At 40.7% G+C, this 27,370-nt stretch overlaps 1 protein-coding gene across 19 annotated transcripts in view; it reads right to left on the bottom strand.

The window, feature by feature from the left end:
- MBNL2 (muscleblind like splicing regulator 2) overlaps positions 1-27,370 on the bottom strand; it is a 173,766-nt gene that overhangs the window by 41,784 nt on the left and 104,612 nt on the right. For 13 of the 19 annotated variants that reach the window (XM_055245077.2, XM_055245081.2, XM_055245072.2 and 10 more), the window contains 3 exons: positions 19,152-19,316; positions 8,979-9,179; positions 5,137-5,400 (listed from right to left, as the gene is read on the bottom strand). In XM_055245077.2, the coding sequence (XP_055101052.1) occupies positions 5,137-5,400; positions 8,979-9,179; positions 19,152-19,316 (630 nt within the window). The remainder of the gene's footprint in view (positions 1-5,136; positions 5,401-8,978; positions 9,180-19,151; positions 19,317-27,370) is intronic. The other 6 variants (XM_055245084.2, XM_055245085.2, XM_055245086.2 and 3 more) reach the window with 3 other exon arrangements.

Here is a 27,370-nt window from a genome sequence, read left to right as displayed (position 1 = left end):
GAAGAAGGCATGTCGAAAGCCAAGATAGGCTAAAAGCTAGGCTTCTTGTGCCAAGGTTATCCATGTTGTGACTGCAGAGGGAAAGTTCTTGAAGGAAATTAAAAGTGCTACTCCAGTGAACATACGAATGATAAGAAAGCAAAACAGCCTTACTGCCGATGTGGAGAAAAATTTAGTGGGCTGGACAGATCTAACCAGCCATAGCATTGTCTTAAACCAATGCCAAATTTATTTATTTATTTTTATTTTTTTGAGACAGAGTCTCACTCTGTCACCCAGGCTGGAGTGCAGTGGCAGGATTTCAGTTCACTGCAACCTCTGCCTTCCAAGGTTCAAGTGCTTCTCATGCCTCAGGTCTTCGAGTAGCTGTAATTATAGCTGTGCGCCACCATGCCCAGCTAATTTTTGTATTTTTAGTAGAGATGGGGTTTCACCATGTTGGCCAGGCTGGTCTCAAACTCCTGGCTCCCAGTGATCCACCCACCTCTGCCCCACAAAGTGCTGGGATTATAGGCGTGAGCCACCATGCTGGCCAAAAACCTAATTTAGAGCAAGGTCCTAATTCTCCTCAATTCTATGAAGGCTGAAAGGAGAGAGGAAGCTACCAAAGAAAAGTTGGAAGCTAGCAGAGATTGGTTCACGAGGTTGAAGGAAAGAAGCCATCTCCATAACATAAAAGTGCATGGTGAGCAGCAAGGGCTGATGGAGAAGCTGAAGCAAGTTACTCAGAAGATCTAGCTAAGATCACTGATGAAGGTGGCCACACTAAACTACAGATGTCAATGTAGACAAAAAAGCCAGATATTGGAAGATGTCAACTAGGACTTTCAGAGCTACAGAGAAGTCAAGGACTGGCTTCAAACCTTCAAAGTACAGCAGCTGACTCTTGCTAGAAGCTAATGCTCACTTACCATTCTGAAAATTCTAGGGCCTTTATGAATTATGCTAAATCTACTCTGCCTATGCTCTAGAAATGAAACAACAAAGCCTGGATGACAGTATATGTATTTAGAACATGGTTTACTGAATGTTTTAAGTCCACAGTTGAGACCTACTGCTCAGAAAAAAAAAGATTCGTCTCAAAATATTACTGCTCATTGACAATGCACCTCATCACCCAAGGACTCTGGTGGAGATGTACGAGGAGATTAATGTTGTTTTCATGCCTTCTAACATAACAGCTGTTCTGCAGCCCATGGATCAAGGAGTTATTTCAACTGTCAAGTCTTATTAATTAAGAAGTAAATTTTGTAAGGCTGTAGCTGCCACAGATAGTGATTCCTCTGATGGATCTGGGCAAAGTAAATTGAAAACCTGTAGAGGATTCACCATTGTAGATGCCATTAAGAATATTCATGATTCACGGAAGATCAAAATATCAACATGAACAGGAGTTTGGAAGAAGTTAATTCCAATCCTCGTGGAAGACTTTGAGGGGTTCAAGACTTAAATGGAGAAAGTAACTCCAGATGTAATGGAAATAGCAAGAGAACTAGAATTCTTAATGGAAGTAGAGCCTGAAGATGTGACTGAATTGCTGCAAGTTCATGATAAAACTTTAATGGTTGAGGAGTTGCTTTATGGAGCAGCAAAGAAAGTAGTTTCTTGAGATGGGTTCTACTCTTGGCTAAGATACTGTGAACATTGTTGAAATGATACCAAAGGATTTAGCAAACTATATAAAGTTAGTTGATAAAGTAGCAGCAGGGTTTTAGAGGACTGACTCCCATTTTGAAGGAAGTTCTACTCTGGGCAAAATGCTATCAAATCACATTGCAGGCTATAGAGAAATCTTTCATAAAAGGAAGAGTCAATCAATGTGGCGAAGTTCATTGTTTTCTAAGAATTACCACAGCCATCACAACTTTCACCAGTCACCACCCTAATCAGTCAGCAGCCACCAACATCGAGACGAGACCTTCCACCAGCAAAAAGATACGACTCACTAACAGCTCTGCCTATTGGTGAGCATTTTTTAAGCAATATTTTAAAATTAAGGTGTGTATATATTCTTCAGACATAATGTTCTTGCACATTTAATAGACCACAGTATAGTGTAAACATAACTTTTATATGCACTGGGAAACCAAAAAATTCATGTGATTTGTTCTATTGTGATACTCACTTCATTGCAGTGGTCTGGAACTGAACTTTTACTTGAGGGACTAATATTTCCATATTATCAGGGCCTCATTCCATACCTCAGTGACCAAGGATAGCCACTGGGACCCAGGCTGAGTCAATCACAGCATCCTGTCACTGACCACAGGGACAGCCAACAAAATGACCTTTAACTTCTTCTGCTGCCCCAATACCTAATTAGAGCTGGTATAAAAGACAGCATTCTCTCTCTTGTCAAAAGATGTTAAGAATACATCCCCATAGAGGTCCAAAGCCTTGGTCCTGGGTCTTGTAGAGGAGCTGACCTTAGAGAATGGTGTGGCCATAGTAAGAGAAGCAGGCAAGGGAAAGAAGAGAGTGACCTGTTGGTTTTGAAGTTTCTGAACCCAGGCGTTCCTGAGTCCATCTCTACTAAAAATATAAAATTAGCTAGACATGGTGGCATGCACCTGTGGTCCCAGCTCCTCGGGAGGCTGGTGCATAAGAAGCACTTGAACCTGGGAGGCAGAGGCTGCAGTGAGCCAAGATCGCACTGCTGCACTCCAACCTGGGTGACAGAGCAAGACTCTGTCTCAAAAAACAAATAAACAAATGTTATGGAAAAATGTGTTCTTAGTGCCCATCCATCGACACACCAATTAGGATAAGTTGGAGCTGGCCTAAAATAATGATTACAGTGAAAAAAAAATTACTTCCTATGGGATGAGATCCTCACCAGGTGGATAGTAGAATGGATGTCACATTGGCAAAATGTGTAAAGGATCTCATTTGTGCTCTGAAAGAATTCCTTTTTTATCAGCCTTAAGTGATCAGTTTACTCTCCTCCTCCCATTCCCAATTATAATGAGTTTTGGAAACTGCTCTTTCACTAGAAGAAAAAAAGGGAGAATTTCTCTATTTTATTGACCCTCTTGTGTGGATACGTACATCTCCACATATATAGGAATTGACACTCAGCAAAATAAAAAAAATTAGATCCAATAACATATGAATGAGAAGGATGAGAGGAAAGGACACTAAAGGGACAGGAAAAGGACTCAGAGATTAAACAAAAACAAAAACAGTGATTTAGATGAAGAGCCCAGTGCTCAAGGTGTATGGAAATAAGCAGCTCAGATTGGAAAGGTCTCTATAACCACCTGCTCTGCACCCGGTGGTGATGACCTCAGGGCAGACGGTGCCTTTCTCACTGTATCCCTATCACTGATTGCAGGTCCATGACTTAATAAACATTTGCGCAAACAACGCTGAGTAATGGTGAACTTGTTTGTGTGACAGCTACCCTTCCATTTTAATCAGTAATCAGTGTATGAGGTGATGGCTGCTAGCTAGAACAAAGTGTTTTCAAACTATACTTTTCATCTCTGCAGTCACAGCTCTCCTTGCGGGAGGATTGGCCACTGAGTCCTTCATGCCCTCTGTACCCGATTAAGCATTTCTATCATGTCATTGAGGAGCATTTTATTGCTCTATGTTACTAACTGCAAACTCCTTGAGGGCAAGGAAACCTGCCTGCTTTATTTATTCTACCCAGCAAGTGCCTGATGCATGGTCTCATTAAATTTTTTTAAAGAATGAATGCATAGTGCCTATCACATATTAACATAGACTTCTGATAAGCCAGAGAGCTCACATGAAAACAAATTAATTAGAAACTTCTGCAACCTAATGCAGAAGTTCTCAAACTTTGCGATGCATTGGAATCACCTGGGAGCTTTTAAAAATGGCCACTGTCGCCAGGTGTGGTAGCTCGTACCTGTAATCCTAACACGTTGGGAGGTAAAGGTGTGAGAATTGCTTGATCCCAGGAGTTTTGAGACTAGCCTGGACAACATGGCGAGACCCTGTCTCTACAAAGAAATTTAGAACTTAGATGGGCATGGTCCCAGCTACTCAGGAGGCTGAGGCGGGAGGATCACTTGAGCCCAGGAGTTTAAAGCTACAGTGACCCATGATCATTCCGCTGCACTCCAGCCTGGGTGACAGAGACCTTGTCTTAAAAAAAAAAAAAAATCCCACTGCCCAGACCACACCAGACCAACTAAATAAGAAAATAAGAAACTTCAGGGAAAGGGACAGATGTCAGGTCAGATCCTTCACGTTGTTCCAAAATGTAGCCAAGTTTGATAAGCAGTGTCTAGGCAGGTGCTTCTCAAATGTTACTGTACATACAAAACACCTGGGAGATGTTTTGCAACTTAAATTCTGATTCCCTGAGGTCTGGGGTGAGGCTGAGGATTCTGGAGGCTCCACAGGCTTCTAGGTGATCCTAACAATGGTGCACCTGGTCTCTAAGGGACAGTTAGGCTCCCCGAGATTCTGAGCAGGCTCCCAGGTGATGATAATGGTGTACTGCTGGTCTCTAAAGACAGTAGGGTGACTCAGGGAAGCAAGCCTAGGTCACAGGTCTTTTTTTTTTCTGCACCAGCCAGGATGGCTCCACTTTCATCTGTTTCATGCATTGCTATTCTGCATAAAATCTCACTGGGGTGGGGAATCTGACCAGCATTGCCCTTGTGATAAGTGAAAGAAGAGGAGAAAATGGGAGTAACGAAAAGCCAGATCACTCGCTGAGCTTCTCAGGCCTCAGCTGTCCTCCGCGGCTGCTCCAAGGAGCTGGTTGCCTCCTCGTGCTCAGGTGCAGAAATGCACCTTTCTTTCCCCTCTCTGAAGCGGTGCCCACCTTCATGTTCATTACAAGGCCCCTGAGCCTCTCTTAAGAAGACCCTAAGTGAGCACACTCAATCTCCGCCGCCCTAGGAGAGGGGAACGGAGCTCAGGGACCCCAGGGCTTTCCCTGCACCTGAGGGATTTACTTATTGTGCCGAAGGGGGGCAGGAGGGGAAAACAAAACAAAACAAAAAGGGGGAAAACAACAGCAAAACTTAGGCAGCGGAGCAGCAGGAATAGCAGCCTTCCATGTTTCCCGAGTGTTTGGAAGAACATCCAAGTCCCAGCCCGGAGCGGCCTCCGCAGAGGCGCCGGGGTGCAGGGGCGGCGGGCGGCCGCACTTACCATGACTGTGGCCGCGGCCGCGGCTGCCTGGGCGGCCACCGCAGCTTGGTTGGCTTGGTGCTGCGCAGCTTTGATTTTGGCCTGCAAGTGTGCAGGAGGGTGAAAATATTTGCATTTCTCCCTCATGCAACGCCCCTTTATGTAATCCATACAAACGGTTACGGTGTTGTCACTTGTGTCGATCATGGTGCTGTCTGCGGGGTGTGCAAAGCGGCAGTCGGTCTCTCCCCGGGCACAGTTTCCTCGCTGGAACTCCCTGCATACCTAAGACAGGGAAGAAGAGCCGCGCTGCAGAGGCAAGCCTGAGCCCAGGCGCCCCTGCGGCCCCGGCCACCGCGGAAGGAGCGGAGGCTGCCTCGCTTTCAGTGGTGGTTCTTGTACCACCACCAAGAAAAGATTGATTATCCGGAACCCAGGTAACCACAATCTCTGACACAGTCATTTGAGTTTTGTTTTACCCCCTTTTCTAGGGTGAAAATCTATATTGAGAAAATAATCCGAAATCTGCAGTTCAGCTAAAATAACAAAGGAAAAGCAACAAGGCCTCCATTGTCCCTGGGTAGCATATTATGCAGCTGTCTATTGATCTATCTGTCTGTCTATCCATCCATCCATATATCTATCATCTATCATCTATCTAGTTATCCATGCATCCATTCCTTCATCTATCATCTACCATCAATCAATCTATCCAATCATCTATCCATCTGTTCATTCATCCATCTATCATCTATTATCTATCATCTATCAACCTATCCATTTATTATCTATTATCCATCTATCCATCCACCCATCCATCTATCTATCCATCCATCCATCTATTATCTGTTAATCTATCATTATTTTTAATGGTAAAAACTGCAATTATTTTTGCACCAACCTAATATTATCTATCATCTATCTACCTACCATCTATCTATCCATCCATCCATCCAGCCATTCATTCATCCATCTATCATCTATCCATCCAGCCATCCATCATCTATCATCTACTTATCTATCTAAAATCTATCAATTAATTAATCATCTATCTAATCTAGTTACCTACCTATGTATATACCTGCTTACCTACCTATAATCTATTTAATCTATCAATCACCTATAATCTATCTGCCTCTCTCTATATCTTCAATCTCCTACTTGGATGACAATTCTGACAATGCTATAGGTTTTTTTTGTGTGTGTGGAGGGATAATTTCACCATATATCAAGCTACCAGGTCATAGCTGTACAAAAAGAATCAGGGAAAACGACGACAAACTTGTTCCTCCTCTCTCTAAGGAGGTGGGGTGGGGTGGGGTGGGGGGAATCTGAACACTCCTGTTTCCCACTCCTTCTCTCCTGCTCTACAAAGATAACATAATCATAAATCAGAAGAACAATATCTAAGACACCAAAATTTTCATTTTTAAGGTCACTATACTATTTTTGACAGCACAGAAAAGACAAAAAAAAAAAAGACAAAAAAGGAGAGAAATATGGCAAGAGATATAGAGAAAGAAAAAACGGAGGGAAATGGTTTATTTTAAAAATTCTTTAACGCTAAATTATCCTGAAATCTCAAGTAACTAGGATTCTCTATCCCCTGAGAATTCTGGTGGATCAAGATTTTACTGTATGAAAAAATATTTCTTTAGAATTTGAAGAGTATTCTTAATTATGCCCTGCATATAGATAACATGAAATAGCATAAATAACATATGCATATTGCTTATATAATCTTCTCTGCTTATAAATATTAGCAGGGAATAATTATGAGTAGAATCATAAGTTATTTATTTTTAGGCTCCAATTCCAAAGTGGATATGTAAATGATCATCACACTGATCATTAGTGATGTTATATGAAGGGCCCCTGACACGAAATTCAAGTATTGTGGAAGTCAGACGTACTTAGGAAATACTGTTTCACTGACCAGTGACCAGGCCAGGTTGAAGGTAAATAGCATGAATAACCAGATTGTTAATTGTTTCCTCCTACTTTGGATATTAGCCAACATTCTATCTTTAGTTCATAAAATGCACAAAATAAAAAATCACTAAGATGTTCCCACAGATTCTGAGCAAGCCTTCCTCCATCAATGGAATGACTTCTGTCTGATAGTGTCATAGGTGTGGACCAGCCATCAAGCTCCTACCAAGGTGCTCTGTGTGCAGCTGACTTCATTCCTGGTTTGAAATGAACCAAAAGCCGCTCTGCTAAAATCATTGTGATTCATTTTTACATGTCTTTGTCTACCAGCCCTGTTGGGAAGGACAATTTGTTCCCAATTCCACTGATTTAATTTGTTTTCTAAAATACAGCCACATACTGAACACAAAAGCTCTGTGGGTCCAGCAGGTGGAGCCCAAAACGTTTTTCCAGTCCTGAGAAAGGTCTATTCAGTAATTGACAAGGATAGGCGGGATCTTTTCAAAATAGTAACAATTAAGAGTTTACATTCTCTTCATCTGGGCATCCAGATTGAAACTAAGTGAAAAAATAAATATCTTTTAAAATATTTGCAGTTTGAAGTTCTGAGTTTTAAAACTTGCACAGGTTATTAGGCAGCCACATTTTGTTGCCTTCAAGGTTTATTGGGTTAATATTTAAACAAATGCACATTGAAAGAACATTCTCTAATAATCCCACTAACAGAAAGCACTGTGTACATCCTAACCAGATTTGTCACCTAACACCTTTAATCAGTAATGGAATTAAAGGAGCTCTCTGAAAAATCTATGAGACTCTTTACACACCCTTATAAAATGCTGTAGTGAGTATCATAGGGATATAGCAGTAAGATAGATAGATGAGTTCTAGAGCTCTGATTAAAGAGAAATTCTACCCAACAAAGTATAGGAGGTTTGGTTTGATTCATAACAATGATGTGTTTTATATATAGGAACTTGTTTTCTTGAATGTTATAGAACAATCGAGGTTAAAGAAAATATCTCAATTAATAACTACATCTACGGGCTGGGTATGGTGGCTCACGCCTGTAATCCCAGCACTTTGGGAGGCCAAGGCTGGCGGATCACCTGAGGTTGGGAGTTCGAGACCAGCCTGACCAACATGGAGAAACCCTGTCTCTACTAAAAATACAAAATTGGCCAGGCGTGGTGGCGCATGCCTATAATCCCAGCTACTTGGGAGGCTGAGCAGGAGAATCGCTTGAACCCGGGCAGAAGAGTTTGTGGTGAGCCAAGATCGCGCCATTGCACTCCAATCTGGGCAACAAGAGCGAAACTACGTCTCAAAACAAAACAAAACAAAAAACTAAATTTACTCATCCTCCCAATTTCCCCTGTTTAGCAACAACGCAATCAGAACTACTATGCCAGAACATACTAGAGCAACCATGCTTGTTCTTGAGATACTGAAATATGATCATACCAATTGGTAAATAGTTGTAGTCCCACTTACTCCCACCCGTGTCCCTGAGTGTCCTCGGCTGCCCTGGTTGCTGGGCTCCTGACCCACCAGTTTCCAGAACTTTCCAGGGTCTTGCAAGGGTTAGACCTTGACGTGAGGAGGCCTTCAGGACCTGGAGCCATCTCTATGGGGTGCATCATGATTGAGTCACTGTTCCATTGATTGTTTAATATTTTTCCCTTAAACGCATATTCCATGCAGCTGATTGTTGTGTTAAAACTAGTCTTTTCCATAGACTAATTTCCTTCATACTTGGCCTTAACTTCAAACCATAGAGTTATGAATACATGGGTTTTAGGTGAGAGTTTGTGTATGTGTGTTTACATGGCTGTTTTGCAAGACTGAATTAATATGTTACAAGCAACCACTTATACAGAAGTATACTTCTCCCACAAATGCACCTCAAAACACAAATAGAATTGAAGTACCTCCAGTTTGTCAGTCCTGAGAAGTTTCTGAGTTGCAGTTGAGCCCGGGACAGTGACCGGTGGACTTCCGGGAACAATAACAGGCGTGGTGGGCAGAATTTCCGTTGGGACTAACCCAACTCCAGGGGTTACAGGTGCTAGGTAAGGAGCAAAGCTAATAGCCGTATTTGTCCCTATTGCGGGACCTACAGGAAAAGTGGGCTGTTAAAGGAAGACAACACAGGAGAAAGAGTTATTTAGAATAAAACTTTAAAAAATTACCAGCAAATGTCATTTGAGCAAAATGTATTCATCATATATTCTTTGTGTTAGTTGTACAGCTCAATGCTGACCTATAATAAAAATGAAATCCATGTAGACCCTCTCTTCCCCAAACCATACAGAAATATGAGAGAACATCATCAAAAAACTCTAGTTACAGGAACTAGATTAAGCTTGTGTCCCTAGGAAAGTGTTCTCAACAAAAGAGAATAATTTCAACTCTAATTACTCAACATTCCAAACTATTAAATGCTGTAACACTAAGGTAGTAAAAGCTATAGAATACTGACTAATAATCTTTGATTTATTCTACGTGTTTCTCAAAGGGAGAGGAGTCATGAAACTCTTTGATTACAGCCTGATTTTCAAGTTGGCCAAGTCTATGCATTCTCAAACAGTGGAGTAACTTGGAATTTTATTTTGCCCAGACTTACCAGTATGTTTCCATATTCCATCACTAGCATGTATATTCCCAAAATTCAAATGTAGTTTTCAAATAAACCTACGATTTTTTGCTCTAGTTCAACTACGTCTAGATCCAGTCAGTCTTCCCTTCCTGAAAGGTTTTCTGGAAGAGCTTTTTAATCAAACAATTTTTTGATTGGCCATTAAAAGTTGGTTTGGTTTCCTAGGTCACAAAATCAACACAGCAGTGACAAGAGCATACAGAACCTTATTAAATTTGTTCTCTGACCCTATATTCCTCATCTAGGAATAAGAAGAAATATGCTAGTGGGTTGAGGTGATGATTATTTTTAAAAGCTCCACCTAATAGTATGTAAATAATTCTGCCTTTTAGAAAGGAAATAATGTACATTTAAGAGAACAAACCTTGTTAAGTAATTTAAAATGCTAAAGATTTTTCTTAGAATAAACTGTTCACCACATTGGACCTGAATGCTTCTTTTCGTTTGTTTGGTTGGTTGTTAATTATAGACGATTTTTAACCTATTTGATTTCGATTTGCAATGTATTTGCAATTACATATTACTGCAATTTTTTAACACTGAACTTTACTGTTGCTTGTCACACTTTTAACGTTGAACTATGCTGTGTCACGCTTGTTCTCTGTTTCTGCATTGTGGGTGACATTCTTCTTGTCTATTTATGACCCTGGATGGATTGTTTAACATATGGGAAAAATAACAACCTACGTTTAGTAAACATACTTTTTCTTTATAGCAGTAACAGAAAAATATCTCTTATGAAAAGTTATGATAGAAAAGAGTAAATTATTGATAGTTTCTGCAGGCAGCTATCAGATAGGCAGGAAAGCCTATTTTCAAAGTGGCTAGAAGGGGTGGTTCTGATGGTCTTAGAGGGGTCCTGGCTCAGAACTCCCACAAGGAGCTCTTAGATCTTTATGGCTCAGAGGTAAAATCCACTTTGGGAGAAAGTTGCAACATGAGGTCTGAATGTGGGAAATAGATGGCAGAATTTTTTTCTTCCTTGACTGTCAACAAACGTTTATATGTGTATGTTACTCACTGAGTCATAATTATAGAAAGTTATGATTTTCAGTAACTGTAGCTTTTATAATTTAGTACTACTGGAGAAAAAGCCAAGTGATTTAAATGGTCTAAGGACTATGTAATGTTAGGATTTTTAAAAAGAATCAATTCTGAAAGGTCATAAATCACAGCACATCAGTGATTCAGTGGACTAGCTCTGTTAGAAATGCCTGGGGGATATTTTACAAATAGAGATAAATTCTGACCCAGTAGATCTAGGCTGAGACCTTGATATTTGAATTTTAGAAATTTTACTAAATGATCTGATGCATGGCCAAATTTGGGGACCATTGTCATATGTGAGGAGTGAAAATAGTATTAAAAAACTTGCACTAAATGTGTAATTTAACCCAGAGACTATCAACGTAAACATTTAGATAAAAGAGCCCTCCTCCATGCTTCCATTTTTATTTTCTCTGGAGCAAATTCTCAATCCTCCCAGCCCGCAGATCATTTGAAGCCAGGGTTAGTGTGGTACCATAAATACGGGTTGTACTTTGCTTTGTCGATAGGATTGAGAACCTCAAAACTCATTTCCCAAAACCATTTTGGATATCGACAAATCTATTCCAATTAGCTAACTTTTGCCTTCAAAAATATATGTATTTGTTCATCTGATTTCATAGTCTAAAATGAATGTTCCAGTATGTTTTATTGATGAAGGCAATAACATAGTTCAGAGAGAAATAGTATTATTTTAAAGTAAAACCATAGATTTTAGACTCAGAGAGACCTGAATTCAAATCTAGCTCTCTGACACTTACTACTTTTTAACCTGGGGAGGAAATTAACCTCCCTGGGCTTTAATTTTCTTATCTGCAATGAGGAAGTGAAACTACTTAGCTGAAAGGGTTGGGCAGAACAAGAGGCTATTGCGCTCCCATTTCCCATGGTCAGAACTCAGTAAAAAGCAGCTCTCATTAATACTGTAAAAATCAATGTTGATCAAGGTTTTTTTAGCCTCAAATTATCTAACAGTTCTACAACAGGGATGTAATGAGCATAGCAGTATAGTAAGGGTATAAAATGAGTAAAATTATAGCAACAAATTTCTCTTTCCTTTTGAAATGTGGACTGAAAAAAATTTTCTGTCACGTGAAACTGAAAGTTGCAAGTTCATAGGCCTTATGAAGACAGACGCAGTTGGATATGTTCCTTTTTGATGTAGCATGTTTTTCATTGAAGTTGATTAGTTAAAAAATACAGTTACGGTGATTTGCAGAGAGGCTCACTCCGTGTTAATATTGTTGTGGATAATGATGCTTTACATCTGTGAAAGGTTCTGGTCGTTCTCAAGGCATTCTCATACTTGTCTTCTTTAATCTTCTCAAATCCATGAGAAGCAAGTGCGGCAGCAAGAATTGCTCAGCCTTCCAGGTGAAAACAATTTAGAGGAGAGACACTAAATGGATAATCCAAGGTCAATGCTGCAAGGCAAAGTCAAGGCAGCACACCCGGGACTCCTGGCTCCTAGTCTGAGGCCATGTCCACTCTTCTGCGATTACTAGATTTTGTTGGTTATTTCCTAAAACAAAAGAGGAAAAACAACCCTCCCCCCGCCCCCCCCCCCCCCCACACACACACACAAATCAGTTGCCCGTATGTTTCTGGAGAGAATGCAGAGAGCGTTGGTGGAGAGTTGCACAGGAACGCGACCCACAGCCAGCCTGGGCCTTCTACAGACAGGAGGTGTGGGGCCAGCTGCCTTGGAAAAGTGGTTCTCAGATCCTGAATTCAAACTGAACTCCTGAGGTAGAATCTCGGCCAACAACGGATCCCGGTGTCTGAGTTTGGTTCTCAGCTGGCGGCTGAGAAAAGAGAAGGGCAGCACCTTCCAATGATTCTGTTCCTGGAAGCGCACCAACTACAGCTTGGGAGAATTAGCCCTGCAGTTTCTGCAGAAGTGCTGTTGCCAGGCTGTCTGAGACAGGATCCATTTGGTCCACGTCATCTCTCAGCTCAAAGCCACAGCTAAAAAGGCCAGAGGACAAGATTCGCGGGAAGCCTTCTTGAAGAAAATCGCTTCTGAAATGCTGGTCTTGCGATTTCCTGCGTCTGTTCTCTACTCCACCTTCCTGTGTTCCTCTCCGCAGTCTTCCATGCCCTGCTTTCCTTCCCAGGACATCACGTCCAGGTTCAGAGATGACAAACACACCCACACACACTCACACACACAACACACTCATATACACAACACATACTCATACAACACACACTCATACACATTCACAGCACACTCCCATACACTCACAACACACGTACACTCACACAACACACTCATATACACAACACATACTCATACACACAACACACACACTCATACACACAACACACACTCATACACACTCAAAACACGCTTTCATACATACACATACACTCACAACACACACTACACACTCAAGTACACTCACACACACTCAAAATACACCCACACCACACACACAACACACTCATGTACACTCACTACACACTCACAAAACTCATACTCGAAACACAACACACTCATATACACTCACATATACACTCATACACATAGACTCACACACTCATGTATACTCACATACTCAAAACACACACACACAACACAAACACTTCTACTCTCACACAACACTCATACACTCACAACACACCCACATACAACACACAAACACTCGTACACACACAACACATACAACACTCATATACACTCACTCACAACACACAACACACATCACATACACACACACACAACACACAGACTCACAACACACCTATGCCTCCCACACACCCACAAAACATGTACACTCAACACACAAAACACACTCATGTACACTCACACCCACATACACTCTCACAACACACATACACACTTAAGTACACTCATATATACTCACTACACACAATACATGTACACTCACACAAACACACTCATGTAAACACAACAGTCACATACACAACACACGTACACTCACATACACTATACACACAACACACTCACATACACTTACTCAACACACACTTATACACTCACATACACTCACACATGTTCACACCCAACACTCGTACACTCACAACACACACACTTGTACACTCACACACTATACACTCACATAAAATAACACTCATGTACACACACAACAGTCGTGTACACACAAAACTAATGTACACTCACAATACACACCACACATGTACACACATACACTACACATATACACAATACACTCGTACACTCAGTATATACACTCACAACACACTAATATACACACAATACGCTCACGTACACACATACATGCAGTACACACACCCACAACGCACTGATGTACACTCACACACTATACACATACAACACACGTACACTCACAACACCAACACACATTCATGTACACTCACACACATACACCCACAACACTCATGTACACTCACACACAACACACATGTGATCATACACTTACACAAAACCCTCATGTACCCTCATATAGTCACATTCACATATGTTCATACACACAATATCCTCATGTACACTTACACTCACACTATAACACACTACACAGCACTCACTCTCACTACACACAACACACTCATGTACTCTCACACACAACACACCACACAGAGGACACTCATGCACACAACAAACTCACGTACACTCACATATACTCACAACATACTCATACACCACACATAATACATTCACTACACACAACTACACTCACAATACGCATGCAACACAAACACACTACAGACAACACATATGCACTCACAACACACTTGCACACATATATACACTCACTACACACCTGCATGCACACATATACACACTTGCACATATACAGTTACTACACATTCATACTTATGTACTCAACACACTCTCACGCACACATGCACATTCTTTGCTATTTTGTAGCAGCAAGGGGGCTTAGCCAAGGGTAACGGCCAAGTGGCCTGAGGTATTTCATGGCTCAAAAGTCCGGTCAGTAGGCAAGAATGCCGTCGTCCCACTCGTTTAGAATGCGTCTGCTTTAAAGGTTAGGTGCCTGGCACTCACGCTAAAAAGCTGACACACGGCGTCTCCTAAGCCCCCTCCCTCTACTGCCAGAAGCAGCTCCGGAGGGCACAAGACTCCTGCAAGACTTGTTCCTCGTGGTTCTTCCATCTCCATCCTCCTAAAGGTCGCTCACACTTGCTCCTTTATCTTGAGTGCACATATGAAGGCTGTACGCGCTCTGGGAAGGGAAGGAGAGAAGAATTCCTGTCCTGTCCTATCAGGAATTGGGGAGAGAAAAGCTGCTAGGAGGAATAAGTGAAGGGAACTTTTCAAACATTGTGAATTTGAGACATAAGGGTTGTAAGGGGAGAGAATGGCTTGAATTTTCATTCCCTTAATAAATATTTATTGGTGCAGACATGGTGCCAGAACACTGTGTACATTGATTGAACTGAAGCCCTAATGAGAAAGAAGCAAACAAAATTACAGTTCATTTGTATGGATAAGCAGAAAAGGAGGAGGGCTCGCTGGTAGAGAATGCTGGGGGTTGCATGTGGGTTGCAGGGGTGGACCTGGAGTCCTTATGAACGAGGTGAGTTAATGTGTGAAAAGCACTAGGACATGGACAGGCCAGCAGAGGCAGAGGCTGGGACACGCACGAGCTGTGTGTGTTCACCCAGCAATGTACGCAGGGTTGTGACTAGATCACAGAAGCCATAGGTCATGATCAAGGTCAGAGTTTCGGTCATGTCCCAATAAAATGGAAAAGCATGGAGGGGCACATAAGAGAGTGATAGGATGCTGTTTATGTTTTAAAAAGATTCCTCTGGTTGTTGTCTGTGGGATATAATGGAGTAAGGCAAGAGTGGATATTGATAGATTAGGAAGTAAATGCTTTTATGATATTTTGATAAAAGGTTGATGGTGGCTCAGATGAGGGAGCCGAGATACAGGGGAGTGGATGGGGTTCAGGGCAGATATGAAAGGACTTGCTGATGAACTGGATGTCAGTCAGCCACCTATACTCTACTAGGTCACTAATTCATTTCTGAGACTGAATGAATTTGTTTGTAGAGTTGATAATTTTTAAACATGTCACAGTTTTTATTCTAATACTTCCAGTGATTTCAGGAAAGAGTCTGCTAGGTTTTGGTTTTAGATTGCCAGTTGATAGTACCATTTATTAAAATGGGAATAATTTGATTTTGAATGTGTCAAGTTCCTTTAAGAAATTTAAAGGTGAGGCCAGGAGAAAGGTGGATATATGAGCCTGAGGCTCAGAGGAGAGGTTGGGCTGGATGCATAGTTTTGGGGGTCCTCAGTCTATAGATGACTGACAGACACAGGAATGGATGAGACCACAAGGGAGAGGGTAGATGGAAAGAAATATCCAGCTCTTGGAACCTCAACATACAGAAGAGGAACATGGTGGGCAAAGGAGATGGAGGAAGGAGTGTTTAACAAAGGAGAGATTGGTCACATGACTTGAGCACTGCTGAGAGGTAGAAGAAATTGTCTTAGTCCATTCTGGCTGCTTATAATAAAATATCATAAACCGGGTGGCTTACAAACAACAGAATTGAATTTCTCACAGTTGTGGAAGCTGGAATGCCCCAAATCAAGGTGCCGGCAGATCTGATGTCTGATGAGGACCAGCTCCCTGGTTCATAGACCGTGCCTTCTTGCTATGTCTGCACATGGCAGGAGGGTGAGGGGTCTCTCCCATGTCTCTTCTTATAAGGGCACTGATTCCATTCATGAGGGCTCCACCCTCAGGATCTAGTCACCTCCCATAGGCCCTTGGAGGTTAGGATTCAACGTGAATTTTGGTGGGACACAAACATTCAGACCACAGCAACAATAAAGGCAAAAAGTGACCATTGGTTTGGTAATACGGAGGACACTGGTGAGAGTCTGCGGGGGAATGGGTTCAGGAGTGGACAGAAGAAGGAGGGAATGAAGAAATATCCACAGTACTGTAAAGAAGTTTAGTTTATGAGACCTAAAATGGAATGATACTTGAGACTCTCTTTATCAATTGACTTGTCTTATGCAGCTTTTGCATCTATTAGTTTCCGGTAACTGCTGTAAACAGCTATAAATTACTATAAACCCGTTGGCTTAGAACAACACACATTTATCCCTTTACAGTCCTGGAGGCCAGAAGTTCCAAATCGGGTTCACTGGGCCAAAATCAAGATGTTGGCAGGACTGCCCTCCCTCCAGAGGCTCTAGGGGAGAATCCATTTCTTGACTCTTCCATCTTCTGGTGGTTGCTGGCATTCCTCTGCTGTGGCCACATCAATCCAATCTGCCTCTGTGGTCAGGTTGCCTTGCTCCTCTTCTGTCGGTGCTAACTCTTCCTCTCTCTTACTTGAGCGTCTCTTATAAGGACGCTTGCAACTGCATTCAATCCAGGAGGGTCTCCCCCTCTCAAGATTCTTAACTTAATCCCATCTGCCAAGCCCCTGATTCCTTATAAGGTGACATTTATAGGTTCCAGGTACCTCTGAGAGCCATTATTCAGCCACCTATATTCTACTAGGTCACTAATTCATTTCTGAGACTGAATTAATTTGTTTGTAGAGTTGGTAATTTTTAAACATGTCACAGTTTTTATTCTAATACTTCCAGTGATTTAAAAACCTCTATTAAAATATTTAAGTGTAATATTCATTTTTCATAGATAAATGGTGATTATGAGCTTCTAATTAATATTTGAGACAATAATAAACATAACTTTCAAAAAAAGTTCAACTAATAGTTAACAGCAGGGATGGGATTCTCTTGTTAACACTGCCACCAGTGAGTACCAGGGTCAGTCTTTATTAATTCTGAATAGATAGGATGTGTATGAGTCAAATAAGTGAGACACATAATGTGGTGGTATTATGTTGACCTTGCTGGCTCTAAATTTATTGCTGTAGACATTATTTAATATGTATAACTAAATTATTTTAGCATTTAGGTAATTTAATAAAATAGTTTATATGTGAGCATCAATAAAGAGAGAACCATAAGTTATACATGTGTGTAGTTTAAACAGAACCACTTAAATGCCTATTTTGGGGATTAAATATATTGAGAACTCTATCTGCGTCTAGTCCTTAATCTGGGTGAATTCTTACTCACCCTTTACGAGAGGCTTATTTGGGACTTCCTCCAGTCAGGCTTTCCTTGTCCAGTCTCATCATTTCCTGTGCTTGAACCTTACTTTGCCCTTCTGTTGTGTCTGTCTATCCCTAAAACATTGTATCTTATTTATCTTGGAGCCCTCTGTACCTGGCATTTCTTTTACTCTGGGCAGAGTTGGTTCCCAGCTACTCTGTACAGAAACCTGGAGACAAGCAGAATGGCTGACGACCTGCCGGAATTCTCTACCCTCCTTTGGGCAGGCCCTGCCCTCCACACCCCGTCTCACAGGGAACACAACAAGAAAATCAAATTTGCTGGTAGCCATCCCTCCTAATTTAGCAGGTTTCAGTCATGCAGACTTTTCCTACAATAAAGACTGATTTTTATACAAAAGCCTTTTGTGCACATACTTTTTAGAAACAAACACATTTCACTCACTGGCTTTCTTTAAAAAAAAAAAAAGAGCTTGTTTCTGACAAATAATTCACAAGTGTAAATGAAACCTACTAAAATTAAATGCACTCCTTTTCCCCAAGGATATCATTCCTAAAACAATTTCCAGACCTTTAAGGAAATACTTTCAGACAGGGTGAAATCAGGGAAAAAAATATTGTGCAATACATATCGATATGCTAAGTCCCTCCGGCATTTGATCTTGTGACAATGGTCAGAACTGTCACAGCTTTTGCAGGCCTCTGAAAGGCAGGTTGAGACCTAAGTGACTCAGGTACGGTCTTCCTTTGTGTTGCTGCATTTGACATCCTTCTTTGGGGGCTGTTACTAGGATCTTCCTGGAACACACTGCAGAAAGCACTCTGCTAACATGTCTGAATTAAGTCCCAGCTCCAAGATTTATTAGCTGTATAACATTGGGGAAAATCATTGAACTTCACTGGTTTCTCACTTTCCTCATCCTTTAAATGGTGCCATAGAAGTACAAGGCTCGAAATATTTTTAGGCATCTCAAACTCATTGATACATAGATTATTAATTCACACTGTAAATAAACATGTTAAAACTATTTCCATTCTAAGATGGCTGAGACAGAGAGTTACTGATGAAAAGAGTTGGAGTGATACAGATTTCCCAGATATTGACTAGAAATTGTCTTTGCCTCCTATTTCCACAAATATTTTTCTATTAATTTTTTAAAAGTCTATTTTCCTTCATCTATTGAGCTTTAAAGCTATTTGCTTTAATTGTAACCAAAGTGACAAAGTGGAGAGAGGCCACCCTAGGTCAACGTGGCATCATCCATACCAACACTGTAACCATCCAACTCATCACCGAATAAGATGTACTCACCACTGGATGAAGTGGTGTTCCTGGAAACATAAATTGCATCTGCTGGGCAAGCATTGCTGCTGCAGTTTTTTGCTGAATCAAATTGTTCCTTCCATTAATTTCTAGTTGAGTTTTTAAGTGTGTCGGAGGGTGAAGATACTTGCAGTTCTCTCTTGAACAACGGCCCTGTAAAAACAAGTTTTGGTTTTAGGACTATTGTAAGTAGCTTGCAACTCCAAAGTCAACCATTGAACAATCACTTCTTATATACAAAAGCAAGGATCCTCTGTGTGTGTGTGTGTGTGTGTGTGTGCGTGCGCGCGCACGCACGCACATGCTCATGTGTTTGTTGGGGAAAAGTGAATCAAATATTACATGATTATCAAGGTTGCTTGAACCTGTTAAGTAGAGAAGCTTCCTGAGGATTTTTCCCTCCCTCTCTCCCTCCCTCTCTCTATCCCTCTCTCTCTCTCTTTCTCTTTCTTTCTCTCTTTCTGTCTCTTTCTTTCTTCCTTTCAGATTCTAAACCCTGACAAAAGATTCCAAAGAAGTGTGACTGCTGAGAGAAAGGAAAGGTCCTTCCCCTACACAGTATGGAAGGTAATCAGAAGGGCATATCTATTGTGGGCTATCAGAAGGAGTCTTTGAACTTGCTATACGCTTGTTTGTACATGCTAGAGTGATGTCCAAATATGAATAATTATGTAATAAATTTGTGGAATAGAGAGTAATAAGAATTTTTAATGTGTGTTCTAGATTAGCTGAAGACATTATTTCTTTCAGCTTATGGATGAAGAGGCAATAGTAGTGCAGGGGTGGACATTTCTTGGTGATATACACATAGATGAAATTCTCAGGCTTGAGCTCAGATAATCATCTGCAAGTGATTACTTTGCTACACAAAAGCTGTCACTCTATATGCCTGCCTTGCCCTCATGACAGGAGTTCCTCCCATGACAGGAATATCAAATATGATGTCATGATGTGACATAGTGAAGACTGTTTATGGCTAAAGTAATATTTGGATGCCAAAGCTGGTAAAACAAAGGAAAATAATAATTAGGTGACAGCGTACATAAAACCAGCCTGGAAGGGTAATTGCATATGGCGGTGTTTATAGTTAATCCCCAAGTTCTCAAAACTACCAATTGAAAGAATTACATTGATGTGTGAATTATACAATTTCTGGAGAAAGAAGAGCAAACTGTGAACCAGTTTGAGTATCATACTTCCCTAAAGAATTAGTCCATTTGCAGCCAAGAAAAGAGAGTATTGATTTGTTTACCAGATATAAAAATAATTTTAAAAAGCAAGCTTGGGGGATCTGGGGAAATGAATTTGTTTATAGTCATCCTAATTCTAAACATCTGGAGTTCTCACTCTGCTTCCCACTAATTTCATCCGCACTTTTGGCAGCTCAGACTTCCTCTCTGGAGTTTGAATCTTCCCCCACCACCATGGAGAAGGGCAGACATGGGTCCTGTGTTCAGTCCTGGGTGTCTGTGCTAATCAACAAACGCTGTCCTGAGGATCTACTGTTAGCAGCATTAATAACTGCATCACCCTCTTTGGGGAGGATAACCAGGCAGGTGCCAAGGACACTAAAAGGAATACGTCCTTGTTTGCTGTTAATAAGAGTCTATAACAATGGGTAATGCCAACATGTCTCCTTAGTCTCAAGTTCATATTATTGATGTTTCATTCAGCTTCCTATGTATACATGGACATTCTAGGGAAAGTATTGGAAAATCTATTGTAAAGATAGAGGTGAAGTGGACTCTAATCTAAATCAAAGTAGTATAGGAATCTCTCTTTTCTCTCTTCATTTGCTTCTCTTGCAAATCAAATCTTTTTAACATTTTTAATCCTAAATCTCTTTGCTTTGTGACTTGCCAGGGTCCCTCCAGCCCTGTCAACTTGCTTCAGGCATCTCTTACTTTGCTTCCTTTTCTTCCTTCCTTTGACAGTTGCTTGTCTCTTTGTTTGTTAAAATCAAATCTCCAAGAGAGCATTCAGATTGAGCCAGCTCCTACAAATTCATGTGCGCAAAGTCTTTGAATTGGCTGCCTTTATATCAGGTGGCCAAATACAGTTCTATCATTTGTGATGTGAGGTGTCCATGAGGATCAAAACATAGCCACAGCCCATCAGCTGGGGTGGAGGAGGGTTACACAGAGTGCATTTCTTGTTTAGAGGATAAGCCACCCCAGGCTTCTCTAACCTCATTCTAAAATCTCTTTAGCCACAAACACCGCTCTTGGAAGCTGACACCCAGAAAGGCTCATGTATTCAAAGTGCACAAATGGGTCTAATGGAGAGACTTGGGAAAGCAGAATTCCACAAAATGAGGATAGAATTAATGAAATGTCCACACTTCTACCAGTATGGCTATTATATTGTATTCACTCATATAATTGTCAATTTGATCACTAGTTTTTTAATGTAATGCTTTGTGGCTGCACATACACATTTCAATTTGGCTGGAAAAATACAATTTTATAAATGCTCTTATCTCTTGATAAAACTGGGACTTGTAGGGAACCATATACGCTATTTCAGCTAATAGAAAGTATTTTACAACATTGAACTAGTAATTTATCAATGAAACCTTCTTTTTTTGTGAGAATTGCTGTAATTTCCTAGTGTCCTTACTTACAAACTTGGAGCAAAGAATGTTATTGATCACCTACATGCCAAGCAATTTATATATGGTCATCTCATTTTCTCCTTATAACAGCAATAATGATCCCTATTTTTACAAAATAGCAGATGGGCTCAGAAGATTAAGAAACTTTCCCAAGGCCATGTAACTGGTAAGTGGTAGAACTAGATTTTAAATCCAGACCTACCTGACTCAGTTACGTAACACTGCCAAGCTATTCATTAGCAATAGTTAAAATCCAGAGAGGATAAAAATCTATGATGATCTTTCGTATAATAATAGGATGCATAAGAAAATTTTAAATATAATAAGATATGTATATATAGGGATTTGGGAATGGGAAACAATTATTTCCATGGACCTATCCATTGGAAGGAGGATAGACGTGTAATCAAGCTCACAGGTTCTGGTCTCATAACTTGGCTCAACCTTTTCTTAGCTGCATGACTTTGAGCAATTACTTGACTTTTTTCTTCATCTGTTCAATGAAATAATTATTGTATCTCCTTCTCAGGACTGTTGTGTGATTAAATGAGTTAACACATGCATAAGGCTTAGAAAAATGTCTAGCACATAGTAAGCGCTGAGTAAATGTTATTATCAAAAGAAAGAGAAATGTTTCTATATGATATTTCATTTTCAGTAACTACAAAATCATACATTTAGTAGTATTTTGACCGGCTCTTTGATTCTTCCACAGAATAAACTTTCACATCAAACATGTTAAAAGCTACTTAATTGTACTTATTCAAATATTTTATGTTTAAAATTATTTTCAATTTTACAGGGTATTTGTGTAAGTGTCCACATTTTAAGAGACAGCCCTGAACCCTAGTACAATCTAGTATTAATATTTTGAAGAATTATGCACCATGGGTGTCTGAGGCACACTAATTCAAACCCTGGGAGACTCTAGGTAACAGAATTTTAGGAATGGATCCTATAGGATTGTAAAATCCTAATGAAAAAGCTATTGTCAAAACAAAAGAAGCTATTTGACACAGCGAACAATGTGTAAGGAAGTTTTTGTTAAGGCATAAGATTTGCCAGGATATGCATCAGTGTACAAATGCTGTTGGTTATCAAAGCAACTTGTCATAGCCAAATGGTACAGGGCAGTGTGCAGAAGTGTAACGCGTCTTTGTGTATCACTGTGAAACAAAACAGAGGTGTCAAAAATAGTGTCTCCTGATTTTAGTCCAAGAAATAAAGAGAAAAATGTCTGGGAAAATCTTCCTTGTGGCAGCTAGGATTTGTTTTTTGCTTTGTTTTGTTTTAACTCTTCCTCCCTTTTCGTTCTTGGTAACACACTATTTCTGGAGAGATCGGGGAGGGAGGGTCCAGTGCCTAGTGGCAGGGACTGGTGCAGCTTCTGTGGGGTGGAGACGGAGATGGGGATGGAGAGCGCCATTGCAGAGTGCTTGTGAAGAGCCTTCCAGGAACTGGGAGCTAGGAGCCTCAGCTAGGGCCAGTCAGGTGGGCTCACACCAGGGACCAGCTCATGGGTCACATAAGCCCTCAGGGCCTTTGCTTATTCCACGTGGGACTTGCCAGGTATGGAACCAGCAGGTGGTCATATACTTCCAGACTAAGGTCTCATTCATTCTTTCATTCAACAAATATTTCTTGAGATTCTACTATGTGCCTTGTGCTTAGTGCTAGTTAAACAAAGGTGAGGAAAATCAAGACATCCTTCTCCCTTCATGAAGCTTGCAGTCTTGTGGGGAAGACAGATGTTAACAAAACATGTCTAGTTAGAAGTTGTGATACATATTCTAGAGAAGAATGCTGAGAAGGAATGGTGGGAGAGGGTCAGAATTGAGGTCAGGGGTCAGAGGAGATCTCTGGAGAAGGGACATTTAAACTGAGACCTGAAAAATGAGTAGGAACTTGGCAAGGGAGTGAGTGGTGGTCGAAGTGTGTGTGTGTGTGTGTGTGCATGTATGTTGTATGTATTGTATGTATTGTGTGTCTGTTGTGTGTGTGCTGTGTGTGTAGTATGTATGGTGTATGTGTTCATGCTGCATGTGTGTTGTGTGTGGATGTGTGTTCTGTGTGTGTGTATGGGGTAGGTATACTGTGTGTGAACAAGGTGTGTGGTGCGTATGTATGTGTGTATTGTGTGTGTTGTGTATGTTGTATGTGTGCTGCATGTGTGTGTGTTGTGTGTGTGCTGTGTGTGTATGTGTGTTATGTATATGGTATGTGTGTATGTTGTATGTGTATTGTGTGTGTATTATGTGTGTGTATTGTGTGTGTGTATTGTCTGTTGTGTGTTTGTGTTGTGTGCTGTGTGTGTATTTTCTGTTGTGTTTGTGTTGTATGTGTGCTACATGTGTAAGTGTGTGTTGTGTATATGGTACGTGTGCTGTATCTGTGCATGGAGTGTGTGTGCATGTTGTATGTGTATTGTGTATGTGTTGTGTGTCTAGTGTGTGTGTGTGTTGTGGGTGTTGAATGTTCTTTAGAGGAGGAACATGTGCCAGGAGAATGTCCCATCTGGGGGCAGGCACGCAGCTCTCTAAGGCCCACACAGGGAAGGGGTGTAGGGAGTATGGGGAGTGACAAGAGGTGACGCAGGAAGTAGGAGGCAGAAGCCAGACAATGGGAGACCAGCTAAGGGGTATGAACTTCCTGCTGTTGAAAGTTTTTAAGCAGGAGAATAACAAGATCAGATTTGTGCTTTATGCTACATTTAAATCGCACCCTGATTATTACATTTCATATTTCTAATTTTATTATAGTTTGTATTGTTTGGAGACCACCTCTTTAAAAACAATAACAGAATTCTGATGGAGTCGACGTTGGATTTGTGCAGTTTCTACTTCCAAGAATAATCTGTACTCCAGGAATATTTAGATTAGGGATGATGGCTAGAATCAAGTTCGAACTTCCAGCTGAATTAAATTTATTAAAATCAGCAACCATGAAAGATTCTAATACAGAATACTCACGTTGATTCTCGACAAGAGGAAGGAAGATGCTAAATAACTGTAATATGTACTTGACAGAACAACAGATTGGTGCTATTGGAATGACATGGCCATTAAATTACACGGCATGGGATAGAACAGATGCAACTTTGGCTAAGGAAAGACTTCAGAATCAGGTTGCTGTGAGAAAGAAAAAGCATAACTGAAGGATGAGATTTTCTAATGGCTTCTTTTAAAACAAGTAATTTTTGAAATCTTTTTCTAGTATGCTCCTAATTGAAAAAAAAATCAATTAAAATATGGGCACAAAAAAGAAAACATTAATTAGAGGACTATTAAAGACTCTCCCATTAACAATAGTTTTTGCCCATAGGAATAGCTGTCAGACAACTGCATCCCATTAGTTTTTCATGGGAAAAGCAATGGATTTCTATGATCTACAGTTCAGTTAACAGGCCCCAGCCACTTGTATTCCGTTGGAATAATTTGAACTGTGTCTTTACATGGGCTGAGTCATTGACTGGCAGACTCCAACAAAACTTTTCTTGGGGAAAATGATCCTAGTGAAGGGCTGGAATCCCAACCCGATTTTCTGAATTTTGCCTCTTCCAGTGCCACCTTGGCAGCACTTGCTGCTGTAGGTGCATGATGATATTTTCAAGCAAGCAGGCCAGGCTGCGGAATGGCGAGTGCTGGCCCTAAGGTTTAAGGGCAGATGGTATGTGCTTTAGACGCAGCCTTCAGGGACACTTTGAGTCCTGGAGCCTGCTTTAGACCCCAAAGCTGGCCACGGAAAATCATGGAAGAGCCCCTGAAATTCCTTGCATTCCACGTGGCTGAGGCCAGCTTGGTGAAATCCTGAGGTCAAGACAAAGGCTCTTGCTCTAGAGTTACATTTCAGAAGCCTGTTTTGTCTTGCAACCTCTCCTGGAGAAGCAGTGTAAAAAAAAAAAAAAAAAAAAAAAAAGAGTTAAGGGAACAGTCTCAGAACTGGACTAATTGGATTTAAAATGCAGCAATGCTGTTCTTGGGCACCTTGGGCAAGTGGGACCTTGTGGCTTCCAGTTGCCATTTCTGTGAAATGGGGCTAAGAATAGTTTCTACCTCATAGACTTTCAATAAGGATTAAGAGGTAATGCATATAAAGTGTTCTAACAGTTCCTGGCACATAGTAGGCATTCCCTAAGCTTCATCATCATCATCATCATCACTATTGACACTTTCTTTTCACAGTAGGTAAAAATACATGGTATTGAAAACAACTTCTCTAATACTTGCTCCATTTCCTTATCACCGTGCTCCTCTCTGGCCTGTCTACCAAGCTCTTTAACCCTTTGCTATTCTTATTCTGTCAGTGCCAACTTTGGTCATTTATCTCTTCAAACAGCCTCAGATCTGTTTTTCTTTGATATCTCTCCTGCTGAAACTTGCCAGGGCTAATCAACATGGCATGACTTATCTAGAGTATAAAGCAGCTATGTATTATGGTTGGAAAATCCCGGAATTCTGGCTGTGGCTTCATTCCAAAATGGCTATATGAACTTTTTTTTTTTTTTTTTTACAAATAACATAATAGTCTGTCCCTCAATTTTCTCATCTGTCAAATAGGGGTGATCCTATTCCTATATCTCAACTCTTTCTGACAGTTGTTAGAGCAGGAGTTGCTCAGGAAGAAACGTAAATTGTTATCTATATTTTTTCCAGATCTATTTTCCCCTTGAATGCTTCTAATCTAGGAAAAGGGGAAAGCCACATGAAGCAACAGTTACAGTAAAAAGTGACACCAGGGACGTATGTTGGCAACGGTCCAAGTATGTTCTGAGAATTATGAGACGTTTACGTGACGAGGCTTAAGGAGATTCAGCAGAAGTGGCGAATTAAGTCAAAATCAATTAAGTCTAGGAGGATTTATTAAGTACCCATAGTGTACACAGCTTGGAAGTGAAAAATTCGATCAAACAGACCTCTGTTTTCGTCCTTGTGCCACGTAAGTTGTTCAGCAGATATTTACTAAGTGACTAAGCTGACTGGGTGTATCAGATGTTCCCAGCCTCAGTTTCCCCATCGTTTCAAAACCTCTCAAGGTCTTTGAAAGTGGGGAAGCAATAAACGCTGTGGTTTGAGTGGGTGAGCTGATTCTTATTACTCCATTTATACAGGTCTCAGTTACACAGGCCAAGGCCGAGTCTAATATTTGGCCTGAACCTCCTCTTTTTCCTCCCAGTACATTTCCGGAAGGATATGGGCAAGTAAAAGTGTAGGGGAATAAAATGGTTATTTACATCAAGGCTTAATTTACGATATTAACTATGAGACTGAAATAGCTCTACTCTAAGGCAAGTGACAGATTAGGCTTTTGGGCTTCTTTTGAATTTAAATAAACTAATTGAACCACATGAGCTCCTTGTATTATTAGTTCCAACTACCTAATATAGCAAATAAAATGCAACCACATAAGGGCTTCAGAATTCGAAAGAAACTTTAGATTCAGGAGATCATTATAAACAAATTATCACCAGAATGTCTTTTAACATGAATAATTGCCAGTATCATCAAGATTATGCATAAGCCTCTAATAAGCTCTTTCTCTTTATTATTTGGTTCAACATATATTACAATTTCTCCTTAACAGTCTAGATATGCAA

The sequence above is a fragment of the Symphalangus syndactylus genome, chromosome 15, assembly GCF_028878055.3.
Source record: "Symphalangus syndactylus isolate Jambi chromosome 15, NHGRI_mSymSyn1-v2.1_pri, whole genome shotgun sequence".
Classification (NCBI taxonomy): domain Eukaryota; kingdom Metazoa; phylum Chordata; class Mammalia; order Primates; family Hylobatidae; genus Symphalangus; species Symphalangus syndactylus.
This window is presented reverse-complemented; position numbering and strand designations above follow the sequence as displayed.